The sequence below is a fragment of the Suncus etruscus genome, chromosome 11, assembly GCF_024139225.1.
Source record: "Suncus etruscus isolate mSunEtr1 chromosome 11, mSunEtr1.pri.cur, whole genome shotgun sequence".
NCBI classification, from domain to species: domain Eukaryota; kingdom Metazoa; phylum Chordata; class Mammalia; order Eulipotyphla; family Soricidae; genus Suncus; species Suncus etruscus.
The window spans coordinates 31778348-31797307 of record NC_064858.1 but is presented as its reverse complement, the minus strand read 5'-3'; the positions used below and the strand labels follow the sequence as shown (position 1 = coordinate 31797307).

The 18960-nt window shown below is 35.8% G+C and overlaps 1 protein-coding gene across 1 annotated transcript in view; it reads right to left on the bottom strand.

The window, feature by feature from the left end:
• Nucleotides 1–16118, bottom strand: part of SLC15A5 (solute carrier family 15 member 5) — a 109064-nt gene extending 92946 nt beyond the window's left edge. The window contains exons 1-2 of the mRNA XM_049782900.1: nt 15809–16118; nt 10343–10559 (exon numbers count right to left, since the gene is read on the bottom strand). Of these exons, the coding sequence (XP_049638857.1) occupies nt 10343–10559; nt 15809–16118 (527 nt within the window). The remainder of the gene's footprint in view (nt 1–10342; nt 10560–15808) is intronic.
• Between the last annotated feature and the right edge of the window lie 2842 nt (nt 16119–18960).

Genomic DNA, 18960 nt, shown 5'->3' with positions numbered 1-18960 from the left:
CCCCCCTTATTTAATATATTGAACATTTTTATCATTTCAAAAGTTTTCTGATGCCATTTTTAATCCCTCTCTTACATTTTCTTGCCTCGGTCTCTTTATCCCCAGGTAACCAGACTATTACTTTACAGTAAGTGTAGATGAATTGGTAAATTTTTATAGAGTTTATGGGCTTTTATATATGAAACAACCAGATAACTACTCTTTTGTTTATGAGCACTTTTGATATATATTCTAGAGATTTTCAAATATTCATTACAGTATTATATAGTTGAATTGCTATACATAACATCCATGACTATTTTTTTATTAAAGTTTATACCTTTTAGTACTAAGTAACCACCAATATTCTCTATGAGTTTGGTCATTTTGTTATTTATTTATTAAGTAACCCCTAAGTTAATTTTAATAAATTAAAATTTATTTTAATAACTGCTGAGCAGGGACAAAACTATAAGAGAGAAGTTGGAACAGAGTGAGCAATGAATGGAGAAGGAACCATAATAATCAACATTGTGTAGAGACTTGAAGTCCATGCTAAGGAATTCAGATTTTATTTCTTATGTGTTGGGACATTAAAAGGAATTGAAAAAGACACTGAAATAATCTTGTTTTAAATATTAAAAACCAATGATATGTAAAGCAATGTTATTATAAAAGTAAATGTAAAAATCAATGCTATGTCCCTCCATGAATCAGGGAACCTGAACACTAATAGCTTTACAGCTAATTCATTCTAATAGTCTGGATGAAAGCTTCAAGTGAACTACTGGTCAAGAGGGTAGTATAGGAAAAGGAAAGTAGATTGACAGGTTGCACTTACTGGAAAGAAGTGTGAATAAAGATGCTTTCTTCACTGTCTTGTAAACATACCTGTTCTTTTTGTTTTGTTTTGTTTTGTCTCCACAGTGCTCTAATTCCCATATCCTTTTCCTTCTTTCATTGTGCTCTTAAATACTAATTCTCTTTTCTGAAATCCAGATATTTTTGCTCCAATTATTGTACTTCTGTCAGTGTTTTCTCTCTTTATATTGTCAAATCCCCAGATTATCATCTAGTCTAGTTTTTATCTCTAGTTTTTAGTTTCTTTTTCTCCATAGGCACTGCACAGCTCTGGGCCCATAATAAAGTAACTGCTTGATGAAGAACATGGTGTCTCATTAAAAAATAAAACTAGTTCGTCCAACAAACATTTAAAATTGCATCTTTATATCATACCCAAGAAAGTAATCAGGTGTTAAATATGGTTACACTGAATGAACAGATTTATTGTCATTCACTAACAATTTATTTCTTACAAAGTAGGTGCAGTGCAAAGTTAGAATTTTCTAGAACAACTGGATGAAGTCCCTCAGCTCAGCCTCGGGTCATCCTTTCATGCTGTGACAATCTGTATACTTTAGTTGTAGCTGTAGCAACTGAGAAGCCAGAACACAAAGCAATGCTATAGTTTCTTCAATCTTTAGAAAACTTTTTTTTTGTTTTAAGTGTTAAGCATTGCTGAGAAAATCTGTAAACTAAATTGCTCTAAAGAGGGTCAAGGAAAATTACAATTATTCTAAGACTTAAATCTTGTGAAAGGCAGTTAGGACCAAAGAATTATAGTGTTGAATATCTTATGTGTAGGAAGAGATTTCACCTAAAGTACTAAATGCATTTTAACAAATGCCACCCAACCTATTTGATTGTGTAATTTTCTGAAAGAATTACCCAGTACAGTCATTTTTATATATGCCTTTGTTGATCCATGGATAGGACAAGCCATAGATAATTAAGGGTGAACTTGTGTATGTATCAACTGTAAGGAAAAAAAAAAGAAATAAAAATCCACAGTCTTCAAACTCACCATTAACGCTCCTTTCATCTCATAGCTTACTAGCAAATTGAATGTACAAAGCACCTTTCACACAGAAAGTCAGAGAGCAAAGCACTAAAGCAAAACAAATACCAGTGATTAAAGAAAATTGAAAGCAGCAGTAAAAATGTTTCTTTACTTTTAACTACAGACTGGAAACTACAAATAACTAGGAGTATATACAAGTAGTAGTTTTTTTTTGTTGTTGTTGTCGTTCACATGATTCTCTGCTACTGAATACAAATAAGGAAAAAACATTCTTGTTGCAAAATTTAACCATTGAAATGCTTTATTTTAAACAATAAACTTTATTAAGTGATAATTGTTAAATTTACCGAAATATTTTGTCATTTCTTAGACTGATCCACTGATATATATTGGATTTATTTTTAGCGATTTTTAGAAGAAATGTTTCAAAATAGTCTTTCCTAACTTGAACAGATATCAAGTAGGGGAGACAAATATTGAGGTCTCCCTAATATTAGTGGATAATTTAAAGAATTCAGAGAAATTATTTTATTATGCACTTAGCAATATTGATTTAGTTTAATACCGAGGGAATGAGTGTTTTTTCAACACTCATTTCAGCAAATTTGAAATGTTAGAAGCATCACTGATCATTTGGTCTCTATTTTATTGTTGGATGACTTGTCAACTTTAAGTCTTTTAAAGAATAATCAGTTCATCGAATTACTTTAAGAAGCATTCTAAAAATGCCAAATTTCCAGAAAAAAGGTCCCGGGATGCGTACTGTCTGACCAGGTTGTAACAACCAGTCATCTGTATATAGTAATCTTGGTTTTTGCACAGATCAAAGGGTGACATGTCTTCTGATTTTGTCTTATTGTTGGCTGGTGAGGAAGGAAAACTTACTCTTAGATCTAGTTGATCCCATTTCCTCTTTGTCAGGTTATAGATTTAGAACTGGCTTATGTTGGCTTCAGAGCAGGATGAATGCCCTGGAGGGGACTTGTTCCGGGAGCAGTTGTAGAGAACTCTGTCATTTCTATGTCTGGGATCCAGGAGTCAAGGCTGGACGGTCGGCACCTATTTCCCTGGAGTCTAGGTTGGTTCCCCATGACATACATTTAGGGTGGGAGATGTCCCTGTGTTGTACAAGGCCTAAGCATCGAACACGTTCAAGCAAACTAACATGCCCTTACTCTTTTACCCTCTCTTCTCATTACTTCATATTTTTGTTGTTGTTGTTGTTGTTGTTGTTGTTGTTTAATTGGTGGATTGTTTTGTTCTGTTTTGTTTCCCCTTTTCTCTCTTCTTGTCTCCCTCTTCCACCTTCTTCTCATTACCATCAATTCAATCCATGTCAAATAAAAACCACACAGTTACCTCCTCGATAGGAAAGGAAAGAAAGCTGATATATAGGGTGCTGCGGACAACACTGCAAAGGGTAAACACCTATATAGATAGACCTCACTAACACAATGGTTAGTACTCGAGACACGAGACCTATACATATCCAAAAGTTGATCTATTAGTTTCCTTTCCTTACAAGTACTATACCTACCTATCTTTCCGTACTCAGCGTATCTCTTGCCCTCCCCACCTCTCTACATTAATATATACCTAAGCTATCTTCTATATGTTTATATGGGGGCAGGAGCACACAGAGATAGGAATCCTCCTTAAGAGACAAAACTAAACCACGAACAATCCATACCTATACCCTATATAACCCCTACCACGTACTATTCCCTCTCCCCCACCCCCAATTTTCTTTTTTCTCCCCTTGTTCGTTTATTATTATTATTATTTGTTTTGTTCTACTTTTTTTTTATTTGATTTGTTTTGTGCTTCTTTTGGGTCACAGCTGGCGGCGCTCAGCGGGTGCTCGTCTCTGTGCTCGGAAGTTGCCCCTGGTGGGTATGGGGGAGCATGTGGGATGCCGGGATGTGAGCCAATGTCCTTCTGCAGGAAGGACAGACGCCTTGCCTCCATGCTATTCCTCCCGGCCCCACATTATTCCTTTATTTATGTCTTTTATTTAAGCCTTTTTCTTTTTTAAGAAACTCTTTTTTCTTTAGCTATGTCTGAGCATATATATTTTTAGTTTTTGTCATGGGTCTGTTTTCTTCTCTCTCCACCCCCAAATCCACCAGCAATATAATGTAGCACCACTTCTTCCTGCAAAGGCATATTGAAAATAGGGGAAATTTTACGTCTAAAAACAAGCTCTTATCTACTAGGGATAAGAACTTACACTTTTTTACATCACATTTACTTTTAAAAGCAGTATCATGGGGATGGGCTAGCCTAGGATGGATCGTGGTATGATCCCCTGGTGTCCCATATGATACCCCAAGCCAGGAGCGATTTCTGAGCGCATAGCCAGGAGTAACCCCTGAGCATCACCGGGTGTGGCCCCAAAATAAAAAATAAATAAATAAATAAATAATAAAAGCAGTATCATTAAAGAAAGGTAGTTAATAAGGAAAGATATAGCTTTTGGTGAATGGAATGAAAATGAACATTTTATTTTTAATTAGATTGTAGAGACATGTTTTATTTTCTCTTGCTTTCCCTGACTCACCTATGTAAAGTATGCTTTTATTACATTTCTTTTTTGTTTGTTTGTTTGGTTTTTGGTCTACACCCAGCAACTCAGTAACTCAGTGGTTACTCTTGGCTCTGCACTCAAAAGTTACTTCTGGCAGGCTCTGTTGATCATATGGGATTCCAGGGATCGAGCCCACTGGGCTATTGCTCTGGCCCCTTTTTATTCTTTGTTGCTTTTTCTTTTGCTAAAAGTCTAGTCATTATAATTGATCAACGCATTTTATTACCTCATATACAAAAGTTAAAAACTTGGGGCCAGAGTGGTGGTGCATCGGTAGGCCATTTGCCTTGCAAACAGCTGACCTACGACAGACCATGGTTCGATCCCCCACCGTCCCATATGGTTCCCCGAGCCAGGAGCGAATAGTCAGGAGTAACCCGAGTGTCACCGAGTGTGCCCCCCCCCAAAAAAAAACTAACCAACAAACCAAACAAAAAACTCTGAGTTAATATTTGTTGATGAAATGAGTGTCCAGTCACTAGCCATTATAAAATTATAATAGATTATGATGTTTAGGACAAAGCAGGGAACACCAGAACAGTAAGAAATAAATGGAAGTCTTCCTTTTAATAGTCCTTGATTTCTACAGATATATTGTTCAAAGAGTATTATGTTTTTGCTGAAAATGTACACTTTTAGTAAAGATGAAGAGGGGGTAGTTACTGTTTTGGGGCAGAGAAGGTAATAGTAATTAACCTTGGCTGTTGATTATGCCATCAGAATTTGTGAGGTCTAGTGATTCTTTGAAAGCAATATTCAATATGCAACTTAGAGGATATTTCAAATGTTAATAGTATTATTAAAATTAGTCCATAAAACGTTTTAAATTGTGTCTTATAAATTAGAATCTTACTACTGAAGTGTGTACACAGAAATATTTTGTTTCGGGGCCAGAGAGATAGCACGGAGGTAAGGCGTTTGCTTTGCATGCAGAAGGTCTGTGGTTCAAGTCCTGACATCCCATATGATCCCCTGAGCCTGCCAGGAGCGATTTCTGAGCCTAGAGCCAGGAGTAACCTCTGAGGCTGCTGGGTTTGACCCAACCCCCCAAAAAAAGAAATATTTTGTTTCTCTTTGACAAAATTTCTCTATTATGTATTTTTCAAAGGACAGTGGAAAATTGTTATGTATTGTAAAGATCTTCTAAAACTATTTAGCATGCTGCAAGTTTGTTCAACCATTGTTCAGTTCTATCTATTTGCAACAATATCTCCAGTTTTTGAAGTATTATTTGGTATTATTACATTTGTAATACCCTTCCTATGTCTCCAATTGTTTTCAAAATATAAAATCACTTGCTAAGATGCTAACATGCTCCAAAATGTGGACAGAGTGGTCTGTGAAAGATTTAAAGATAATTTCTCAAGTAATTTTTAAAATTATGCAGTACCTCTCTAAAAGGAATCGTGTATGTTTTGGAAGTTCCAGGGAACCACACCCAGAGCCACAAAAATGAGAAATATGTGTTCTATCACTGAGTTACCTTCTATGAATACCCCTAATTCTCTAGAATAGTGATTCTTCTCTGTCTTTTTTGCTTTTAAAGGAATTTTATTAAAAGATTCAAGAGACTGCTGAAGTTTTGGCACACCCCACAATTGCCACCATGCCAATGACCCAACTTCACCATTTTTTCCATAAATCTTTGCAGAGCCACCTAATAACTCAAAACTTTAATTATTTTGATTTGGGGCCTGAGATTTCTGAGGTCTTTTCTGAATCAGGAAGGGAAGTCTCCCCTGTCTCCATATTTTTTAAGCCCAGGCAAACATACTTATGACCCACAGCCACCACCGTGTCAGTTTATAGGCACAGCTTTATAGATACTTGAAATCCTAGAGAATTCACAATCGCATGACATCTGCATATTTCATAATAACATATCCTAGTGAGAATCCACCAAATTAGATTTAAATCATCACAGAAGCCACTTAGACTCAACAAAACCAACAAGAGTATTCAACTAGCAACAAATAGTTCAGTAAATTTTAAGATTCATTGCAAGATATGACAATTTTAACACATTAGCTTTTAATAAAGATTTTTTAATAATTCCATTACCATTTAGTGATCACTTATTTAGTAATTGCTTGTTACAAGCAAGATTAAATAAATTATTTGTATTTGCCAAGGGGCAATCTTTGGGAAGGGTGGGAAAGTTGAGAAAATGGTGGAGGAAGTGTTACAAAGGTGGTGGGATTGGTCTTAGAATACTTAATGCCAGAAATAACTATTATGGTCAACTTTGTAAACCAAAGTGTTTATATAAAAACATTTATAAGGGGCCAGAGCGGTGGCACGGAGCGGTAAGGCCTAGGACGGACCGAGGTTTGATCCCCTGGTGTCCCATATGGTCCCCTAGCCAGGAGCAATTTCTAAGCTCATAGCCAGGAGTAACCCCTGAACATCACCAGTTGTGCCTTTCCCCCCAAAAATATATATAAATAAAATAGGCAAAAGAAATGTTAATACACTCAAGAGAGAATATGGGTTTCTTTAGAGAGAAGGGAGAACCCCCTGAGTTTAAAGGAAGGAATTATGCACTGAAATATATCCAAAACAATGTCTTAAATATGACTACTTAGGTAGTTTAAACAAAAACACAAAGAAAAATATTCCTATTGGTTTCTGGATCCAATGAGACCTCTGGTGGCAGGGTTTCTGCATCAGTATATTTACTGAGTATCTTTCATGGACTTCTGTGATTTAAAGTCATTGATCTTAAACAATAGTCAAGTGAAGGTTAGAACAGTTTCTAGAATTATATATTTGAAGTTTTTTTACCTTACTCTTTCCCAAAGGTAAACAAGATTAGATTCAAGTAATTATTAAAACCAGAGCATTTTTGTTGAGACAAGGGTAATATTGGGTCAATTTGAAAAACTGATATTCAAAATTTCTGAAACAGAATGAGTCAATCTTTAGATTCTTTCATCAACTTTTGTCAATATCCAATGGGCCTTTAAATAATATAGAATTCACTCTTATCAGTGATTATAATAGGATATGAGGTTCCGATAGAAATACAAAGGGTCCAGTGAAACAAGTAAAGATGTAAAAGCAGGATTTTAGGTTAATTATAATAAGATTGAAAGTGATGGTCATGAGCTGGTTTAATTGACGACTTTCTTTTTGCTTCAGAAAAGATACAGCACAGGTGTATTTACCTAGGCAGTCTCCAGCATGGTGATTTTTAATTGTATACCTCAAATTCTGGAAAGTGTTGAGAGACAGGTTCTGATCTGACAGGCTGATCATTATGCCTCTTGATTGCTGCGAGTTAAGCTTTATTCTTTTCATGAGGTATAGAGTTGAGGAAGATCCAGTACCAGATGGTAATGTTGGCTGGGAGTGGTTTTCTCACCTACACTTGGCAGCTCTACACAGAAATGGTGCTTTCAATGCTGGAGACTTTCAGTCTATACTATTTAAAATGATCATTGGAAAGCTTTAGGTGGTCTAGATGCAATGACACCTCTCATTAAAGGTCCTATACCATAAAGATCTGACATCTGTGCTGGAAAAGAGCTGGATACATTTTTTGAGTTAATAATGGATTGAAGTGGTATGTTATTTTTTTGAATATACTACCAGAATTCCTTACATTTATCAGACTTGTAATTTGTAAAGGCTTTTTTGACTTGAAGCAATACATTGTAAGTGGATCAGCTACCCAGTCTAAGATGGCTTTCTCTTGAATGGGTTCCCTTTCCCCCAGAATTTAGAGTAGGATTTTATCTGATAATAGAATCTTTAGTATCTGATCATCATAATAGCCATCATGATTTGACTAAGAAAGTGCTCAGCTCCTGCACGTGTAAACAATACAACAGCTTTTTAATGTATTCCCATTTTGTGAGAGGTACAAAGGGCTCTGCAAGTTTAAGAAACTTACAAAAGAACCCCCAAACTCCAAAGAGGCAGAGCTAGGATTCTGCCAGCTGCCTGGTCCTCCTGCTGAATCTCTGTTCATCTTTGTCACCAACCCCTATAGAATGTGCAGAACCATACCTAGCTTTTATTTCTCCAGAGAGTTTATTACTGTTTCTCTGCAGTTAAAATGTTTCCCTATATTTAAATATAAACATAAAAAAGTTTCCCTATAGTTAAACACACACAGAAAAAGTTTCTCTATATTTAAACATAACAAGGCAGAGACACCCAGACTCACCTCTAAAGTGTTTACCATCTAAACACTCTGTTACTGTATTAGGGGTTAATACCCCAGTTCTTTGTATACTTTTCTAGGTGCTTCCGTTTTAAGTAGTTTAAAGACCACAAGATTCTTATTTCATCCGTGATTTTAATGAATTTAGAAAATATTAAAAGGCAAATCAAAAAATGTTCATTCTAAATGTAGCCTGGTTGCTTATAATCGCAGAAATTCATTTTCACTTCCTTTCTTATTCTCCTTCCCAAAATCCTAAAGCATAGACCACCCCCCAGGAGTCCCCACCATTTCCCAAAGGAAATATTTCATTCATATAATGTCTTCTTTGTAATCAACACTGAGAAATGTCACTTTGATTAAACACAACTCTGAGTGACTAAGACCACAGTACAATAAATTCTCCAGAGCTATCTTTCAGAACAACTGATTGCTCTCCAGTCTTAATCCTCCAGAGTCTTATTTAATCAAAATGATGTTGCTAATTAAGGATTAAAACCTCCGAATAGAATAAAAAAGAAGGATTTTTCTTTCTCCTTTGGGCAGGTCAAGGAGGCAAAATTTGTTATAAGGAAGTAAAGAATTTCTTCCACCTTTGATTAAAGTGTTATTTTTCTCATGTTTGGATAAAATCCAAAACAGGCCTGAGTGCCTTATATTATTAATATATTAGAGCAAAAATAGGAGAAAGAAAAAATAGAAAAAGAGGAAGAAAAAAGGAGTATTTCAAATAGCTGCATCTACCTACAGAAGATTTATTCTTAAATGTGCTTTATTGAGTAATTTCATATGAATTGTCTATAGGCATTTATTTTGTCTAATGCTATCTTTATACTGCTCTTATCTCTTGTTATTCTTGATAGATATATAGAATATATTTTTAAAATTTGGCAACCTATTTCTCAAGAAAAAAAGAACAAAAGACATCTTAGAGCTGTTCGATTAACTCATGATTAACGATAGCAATCAGACAAATTACCAATTATATGCTGAAGTCCTTTGAGATTAATATTTTAATTACTTTTTTACCAAAAATTTGTTTTTTTAATAAAAATTGGTTCCTTAAGCACACAGAAAGCCTGAAGAAGGCTTAAATATTTACAGAAAGTTGGTTTGGTTTTTATGGAATAGATACTCATATGTTGGGGGTGCAGACATGAGAGTAGAGGAGATGTTTGCTATTTTGAGCACATTTTAAAATGCTTCTAAATATCCTTCTTATTTTCTCTCTATCCTGACTGTGGGCTTGTAATTCAGGCCCCACTGCTCTATTAAAACATAGATAAATGAAGACCTATATCTTTGGTCGCCTGTTTTGTACCAGTTTCTCTAACAAGTTTCCCTATCAACATTCTTGCCACCTGAAAGAAAATCCAAGGAGAGATATTACTGTAAAGCCACAAAAATGACTCAACTGAAACTTAGGCAGCTAAGTTAGGTAGATTTGGAACTTCCCCAGGCTTATTTGGTTCCAAAGCCACATTCTACATACTATGTATGACAAGCCATGATACACTTCAAATGTAAAAGGACATAGTCACTGGTGTGTTTTGCAAAGAGGCTGGGAAGCTGAGTTGATTTGTATTTGATTCATATTCCGCAGACTGACTCATCACAAGCATTGCCACATTGTCTTTAACCCTGGCCAACTAGTAACAAAGACTGACCTACTTCCATCCAAGTAGGACTAGAGAGCAAACAATAGAAATTCCACAAGGAAAAGTAAAAACCGAAATTTCTTTCCTACCAGTTACAAAAAGCGTGTGGTCTCTGGGGTTCACATTCCTGAAGGCTGTAAGTACCCAGTGGATAGAGGAATCTTATTCCACCTATGCCAAAGCTGATGGCCAACAGTGCTCCATAGAACAGCCTTGTCTGCTCCTGAGTTGGGATGTTGCTTATATGGTAAGAACTTATAGAGAAGTCTCCCAGGGGAAAAGCAATGATGGATAATAGGGCTGAACCTGTAGATAGAAAAAGGAGGAGAAAAGTACAAAGGACCATTGACCTAACAATTCACAACATAAATTATTTTCCTCTCAATAAATAGAATCTCACTTTGTGACTGAAGTCTTTTTTGGTAATCATGGCCATTGTAGAGTTAGAAGTTTTCCAAATGTGAAAACATCTGTATTCTGTGTTTTAGCTTATCCGAGTCCTTGATTTTCTCTACCCTGGAGCTTGCACTTCCTTTTCTCTCAGAATATATAGGCAAATCATGTTGTCCATTTTACTCATTAAAACAATTCTGAAATCTATTATATAAGAAACCAAGGATGCTTGTAATTAATTGCAATCCCAGAGAAAGTAATTGTTAACAAGATATCTGTGCTTAATCAACAGTGATGGAAAACATGGTAGTCTTAGATATATCTGATGCCTGTTGAAGAAAACATTTTAAGAACATTAGTTCTTATAGTGAGAAGATACTGTCCTTCCCTATTATTCATTCTTTGAATGACCTTCTCATTTTTCTTGAAGAGGACACTTTCTTCCCGGATCCCTGAAGATGTTCAAACATACTTTCCTAAGAGGTGTCACTTTGGCATGTGGCTTATTTCTAACTAAGATCATCTAAGACTCTTGCAGGTTCATCTGGATCTTTTACATCCTCTTAACAACCTAGTAAGAATGAAAAATTGGAAGTATTTATAGAATCAGAATTGTTATCAGAAATCACCTTTCTATCAGAGAGCCTCTAACTGTTTGGCAAGACAAGTATCTCCTCATGGAGCTTCTTGTTATAGCTCTGAGGGACCCTTTCCATAACATGAATCTCTCATCTCTCTCCTTAAAGCCTCAGACCCCCATTCTTATCTCCAGCTCAAATAAACATATATTCACATTTACCTCCATTGACTTTAAAAATTTATATCCATATAGATTCTCCATATGTATATAATTAAATTTTTTCTATTCCCCCCCCCCCCACTAAGCTCTTTGATGTAAATTTGATTGCATCATCAGCCTGAGGGAAATTCTTCTCAGTCCCTAGTCCCTCTGGTTTCCTTCAGCTGAGTGGAGCTTTCAAGTCACTGGCGAAGGTGAGAAATCTTGCAGAAGAGTTGAAAAGAGTTGGAGTGCCAGAGAGTTACAGGGAGACAGAAAATAACAAGAAGGTTTGAATGTTCTCACCTCTATCTCCCAGGTACAGCATTTAGAGACAATCTTTGCTTAATGTAAAATGTTATTCAATTCTATACTTTGCAGTACTCTTTACATTTTGCAAAAGCATTTTAGCTTATGTTGTTTCATTTTGAAAATCCTTAGTGAGTTCAGATGATAAGTTTTCTCATTCCCATTAAACAAAGAAAATAAAAGGAGTGACAGACTCAGATTCAGATATAGACATTTTAGAATTTCTGTTATCAGATGGTCAAATCAATAGTTTTATAAACCAGTTTGGTCAGAAATGTTTTTGATGGTATTTTTGTATTCCAAAATTTTTAATTAGGCTTTTTTGAAGGGGTATAAACTGTTTCCATAGGGGAATTTACATGGTTAAAGGCAAATAGATACCTTTATTTTTCCATTGATCTTCCTATGGCTTTCACAGTGTGTGGAATATAAGCATATTCACAGATCTTTGATGACAAGTTCTTTTATCCCTGAGTTTAATAATTTCTACAAAATTAGCCAGATGCAGAACTAAACAACATTCCCCTACCATTCAGTAGTTCTCTTCGAGATACAGGCTAGCTCAAGAGAATGGGCAGAAGATTGCTACTTACAGAAACCATTTACTTAAAAGAAGGGACTTATACTTATTTTTTTCTCTTCTTTTATCTTTTTTTCGTTATGTGCTATGCCATGTTTCTTATTTCAAGACCATGGCGTGTTTTTGGTTTGTTTGTTTGTTTTTGTTTGTCTTGTTTTGTTTTGTTTTGTTTTTCGTCTATTTTTTGTGGTGCTTATCAATATAGCTGGAGTCCTTACTGGATAATTGACACTTTTTTTTGGTACTGGTGGAGTGTTTCACCTTCTTTTTCTCCTTCATCTCCCAAATCGATGATGAGAGCCTCTAGAAGGATTCCACCCATTTTTGGAGTATTAGACTCTTACCCCAGTTTATATATCTTCTCTTTTTCCAGCAAAACCACGCAACTTGAACTAGCTAGTCCTGCCTACAGTTAGAGGGGGAGATAAGGGAGGCATCAAGACCAAACAGGTGCAAGACTACTAAGTAGTGGGTTGAATACAGAGGGGACCACATATTCTAGCCGCCCTGGGGGTGAGGGAAGAGTAAATGGGAGGTAGGACAAAAATGGAGGTGTAGGAAGGACAATTTGGTGATGGGAATCCCCCTGATTTTATGTAAATATGTACCTAAATGTTATTGTCAACAATATGTAAGACACTATGATCAAAATAAAAATCATATTAAAAAAAGATAAATAAAAAAGGGACTTGGAAAAGGAACAATTTTTTGACTTAGAAAGTATCTTTTGAGTGAATTTCAGAACATACTGATTTCATTAGCTCCAAATATTATTTACAATGACATAGAAATATGTCATATATGTATCTATACTGTTATAAAGTGACAAGACTTGTCCTTTCTCTGTTTAGTTCAGAGCTAGGGATGGAGAGATTCACTGGCTCTTCTCTTAGAAAGTTACTGAGTTCATTGGAGAAGATGATAAATGCAAACATATGGGTATGATCAGAGTGTAGATAAGCACAGAGCGAAAAGCAAGAAACATTGTGCAGGTCTTGAAAGCTTAAGGTTTCACACTTTAGATTGGAGGTAGAACGATAAAGGAAGGTGCCAGCTTCAGCAGAGAAAAAGAGCATGTGTAAGATCAGAAATGGGGGAAAATAGGCTTGGAGAAGGTTAACATAATTGGAATGCCATATTAGGACACATTGGTTATGGGAATGTTGTACTGGTGATAGGGGAATGTTCTTTACATGACTGAAACCCAACTACAATCATAATTGTAATCAAGGTGTTTAAAAAAGATATTAATTAAAAAAAAAGAAGAAAAGAATGGTTTTAAACATTGTTAGCCTATATGCATCTGTAAAATTATTTCTGAGTTGAAATAAAATGATTATTATGAACAAAAATATCTGGAAAGGCACATTTGAATTAGATGGCAAGAGGTCATGTATTCAAAGTATTTGTAAATTTGTATAAAAGTTTACTTTTTCAAGAATCTTGTGTTATTGGTATATGTACTGGAGACAGAGGCCATTGAAATGGCTCAGAAAGAAACCTGTTTTTTTGAGCAAAGGTGGGGGCGGTTGAGACAGGTAATACATTTTGACAGGATCTCTGAAACATAGCGCATGGTTAGAATTAGATGACAGCTGTGGGAGGGGGCATAGGTAAAAAAAAAAAAACACCTTTCAGTAGGAAAATGAATAAACATGGACTTGACTTGTGCTTTTTGTTTGTCAAGTTCCAAAATTGTAATGTAATGATAGTGAGATAAATAATTATATTAAGAAAGAAGATATCGAATGTTACTGATGTGGCCTGTTGCCATGAAGAGTTAATCATTCAGATCTTTGGTTAAATTTCTCCTTACAGAAAAACACTCCCACATTCAGAATCACATATTAATCTGTACTATTTCCTAACCATCGTTCATTATTTTATTGCAATTATTACCACCTAACATAATATCAGTGTACTTTTTGTTTTCTTATTGCTGCACCAAAAAGTCTACATTGTCAGAGAAGAGAGTGTTATCTTGTCTGATGTACTCCCAGATCCTGGAATAATGCCTGATGTAGAGTAGACAATGCAAATATTTATTGACTGTTGAGTGAAGATTTGCCAGGTAGGGATTTCGTTTTTATTTCCCATAACTGAATCAGTGAAGTTTATCAGTATGGAGCACACTCTAATTGCTTCTGTAAAGAAATGTTTCACCTCCTTGAGGTTGCGTCATACACTGAGACTCTGATATTCTTTTCTTCCCCAGACATCATTGCCCTGTCCCCCAAACCTGAATGTTACTGTCATTTTTCAGGTTCTCATTTCTTTTTTTTTTTTTTTTTTTTTTTTTTTTTTGGTTTTTGGGTCACACCCGGCGGTGCTCAGGGGTTACTCCTGGCTATCTGCTCAGAAATAGCTCCTGGCAGGCACGGGGGACCATATGGGACACCGGGATTCGAACCAACCACCTTTGGTCCTGGATCGGCTGCTTGCAAGGCAAACACCGCTGTGCTATCTCTCCGGGCCCCAGGTTCTCATTTCTAACAGCACACTACCTTCCAAAATCCTCAGTTCAGAAACCTGAAGTTTCTTCGTTGTTTTTTGTGCTCTTAATTATATGCTTTATTTTTATTTATTTGTTTCATAAGTTCTTTCTGGATTGAGACTTCTCCATTGCCTCTTAGATCACCTTCTAAATTTTTATTTTTTTTGGTCTTTGATTTAACCTTTCACTGTGGATGCTCATCCAGCTTATTAAACTATAATAGTATCCAATATTTTTTCACCCAAAATAATATTTTTTGTATGGAATAACTTGAATTTTTCTGACTAAAATTCTAAAGCGTCAACCAATTTACTCCCTATTCCACACCAGATTATTTTGGAATGCTAAAAGGTTTACACAATACATATTAATATTAATTTTTATTGTTTTATTTCTTTTTTTCTATCTATAGAAGCATAATGTAATGTTTAAATTTATTTAATTTTAGCTAGTAACTACATTTTAGCTAGTAATTACATAGCAGAGATCTTCATACACATTTTAATTACTATCTGACTAATTAAAAAAAACTGCCATTTGATGAAAACCACCTCAGCTCTGCTATATGAACCCAGAAATCTGTTAGAACATTTCATCTTATTTCACCACAAATGATATCATATTTCATTTAGAGTTTCTTATAAATTTGGATTGGAATAAGAAGGGGCTGGGAGAGATGAGGCAACCAAGGATTTAAGAAGACAGACATGTAAAGAAGTAATTATTATTAAAATATAGTCAGTATCACAAAATAGGTGTCAAATGAGAGACCCTCCTTCTCTAGCAGTAGAACTAGCCTAGTTTTCAAATCATCTTCTAAAGCACAGCTAAGCTGGCTCCATTGATAGAGCACATTTACTACTATTCCTCATATGATACAGATAATGAAATACATTGCATTCTTGTGTTTTGTGCTGTCAGACAAAAAAAAAAACTAAACTAAAAATCCTAACAATTATCAATTAAATGGAAAAATATTCCTTCCCAAAGAAGGCACTCACCTAGAAAATGCAGAAATAAGCAAATATAGACCAATTTGTTACGTTCTCCACAGACATCAACAAACCATCCCACAAGCAAAGGGGTGAGAGTGGAAATCCCAATGAAACATAAGTTCAAGATAGCTGCCTGAGAATTTTGATGGCCCAGCTGGATGGTACAAAAGGGAATCATATTGCAGACAACTCCAAAGAAAGTGAACCTCTCAAACAGCTCCAGCAGAAAGAAACAGATTCCAATCCAGAGATTTTTTCCAGAGTAGGATGTAGTTTCTTCCCAATTGGTTGGTCCTATAGTTTTTTTGATTCTCATTGCTGGGTTTTAATGGTATTTTCTCTTTAATGATTTTAAAGTCTGTAACAGACATCACTGCCTGTCTTGAGTGCATCTTATACTAGTGACCTTGGTGGATTTTATCTTTATCCTTCTAATGAAAAAATAAGTAATATCTTTGTTTTGAATTTCCCAACTTCATGCTAGAGTCTCATCGGGATTTTTGCACATTCATGCTGTTCAGGAGCGCAGGCGAGGAGACAAGAGTATTTAAAAGTTCATGGCAGCCCTGTGTAGCCAAATCTGATTTGTTTGCCTAATTATTTAGGAGTTAAATTAGGTTCTTCGTCCAAAATTATATTGAATTACATGATTCTAGTTGCATGCATGCAGAAACTCATCTGCCTCACACAGATAAAGGCTTAAATACTGAGGCAGTAGAAACCATTTTTCAGGAGAATTTGAGCACTAGATCAAGAAATAATTTGAGTCTAATAATTTCTGATACTTTAATTAAACAAGCCAGAACGGTACCAAGAGATAAAGCGTGAAAGGAAATCTGTTTTGAGGGGGCAGGCTACCTTATCATTATTACATTTCTTGTTATTTTTGGTTGAAATTCTGATAAGAAAGCTAATTAGGTAACAGAAATGCTAGTACATTTAGGTAACAAGCAGAGTTTGCAAGAAAGTAATTTAAGTGCACTAATGAAAGGAGAAAATATTAAACAAAAACCTTCTTCCTTTAAGTTGACCCCATGCTTGTAGAACAGCCTCTCGGAGGAAATCAGAATCAAAAGGTGCTATTCGACTTCTTATTATTAGTCAGCAGCAGGGGCAGAGCAGCTTTCCCACATATGCTTTGGGGAATATTGGATCTGGTACACCCTGACCCTCCAGCTGGGTGAAGGGATGCTAGCCTTCTACTTTGGAAGGCAGGAGGGCACCAATTAAACTAAAAAAGCTACAGTCAAAAGGAACATTTGAACATTTAGGGGGTTAGCTGCAAGGACTTAAGAAGACAAGGGAATGGAACTATTGGGTCAAAGTCATAACAATTCAGCACACAGGGAGTGAGTATGTTATCTGCATGGGGAGTCAAAAGCAAGAGACTGATAAGGACTTTTATCTCAGATTCTTATCCTTTGACCTGAGAGACTGGATACAAAACCAGTTTGCCTTGACCTCTTCTAGTCTCACTGGTATGGTAACTATTTTCATCTTTTCTGCATCGTTTTCCCACTCTTTGGAAACATTGCCCTAGTTTTCTTTGTGTTGAGTGATCAGGCAATTTTTGTGAATGAAAGTGATGCTATTTATAGTTATTCCAAAGGTCAGATATCAAATGGGATGGGACAATCTAGGGCAAACCCCCAATATGTGGTCACCTTCCTTTTAAAAAATGACCTCCACCTACTACATGAGATCCCAGGGTGTCTTTCCTCGGTCCAAAAGGGCCAGAACATGGTCAGAGAAGAGGTTTTACATTTCCTCCCCAAGCTTTTGATCAATGTAGGGATGACTCAAGATTGCCTGTTGTCAACTGAATTATTCAGATGGCAGAACCCCTAAAGAGAGTGTCCTTGTGACTCTGAAAAAAGAGTTTAGTGTTTACTTTGCTTCACAAAACCTGGTGCTTGGGAAACATGCAGTGCCAGGGATTGAACTAGGCATTCCCACATGCAAATAAGTGCTTTATTTTCTATATTATTTTCCACAGTCTTGAACTTGGACTTCTGTAAAGGGATATATTTCCTATTAACTTTGGGTTGGTTCAGTCAGCCTGGTTTGTTTTCTGACTTAAAAGAATTCCGCTTATTTTCGGCGTATTAGACTTTTACCCCAGTTTATTACTTTTCTCTCCTTCAAACAAAACCACGTAACTTGAACTAGCTAGTTCTGCCCCCCGCCCCCAGTTAGACGGGGAAATAAGGGAGGCACCAGGACCAAACAGGTGCAAGACTACTAAGTAGTAGGCTAGATACAGAGGAGACCACGTATTCTAGCAACCCTGGGGGTGAGGGAAGAGGATATGGGAGGTAGGACAAAAACGGAGGTGTAGGAAGGACAATTTGGTGATGGGAATCCCCCCTGATTTTATGTAAATATGTACCTAAAATATTATTGTCAACAATATGTAAGCCACTATGATCAAAATAAAAATTGTATTAAAAAAAAAAAAGAATTGTAAGGGATGGGTGTCCCAGGTACAAGGCAACATCATCCCCAGCGACAGATTCCTAGATGCAGCCAACATATGACCAAGGAACCTGCAGAGTAATTTCACAATAGGGTTCATGATGATCTTTGGCTCCTCTGCATATTATTTTCAAGAGTAGGCATAGGTGGTGGGAACTTGTGGTTTGGGACTGATTGAGTCAGTCTCAATACTTGCATTAGTTCAATAGATGTGAAGCAACAGGAAAATAGCTCTTTCATACTGCTGTGTCTCAATACTGCTCTCTAAGTGAGCTTAAAGGCCAAGTGCTGAATCCACTTAAAAAATAACATTGGCTTTGTTATTGGTAGGGCATATTGAATATCATTTTTTCCAGCAAAATTGAATCCTTGATTGGGACATATGTATATTAAATTTCATACAACTAATCTTTTTTTCAGGTGGGTTTTTTGTCTTCTAACTTAAAGAAATAATTCTTTTTATATTTCTCTTTGTCATATAAGCATTATAAGTACATTGAATACAATTTGGGGAATGGTAAAAAATGTAGTAAGCAAAAACAAGTAGTGACTATTTTAAAAAATAAAATACTACCTCCATGGCTTATTTTTATTAATAGGTTTTGCATATTTATTACTACATACATCATTACTAAATAATTTACATTTAACTCAGTAACTTTGTGTAAAGTTGCTCTGCACAA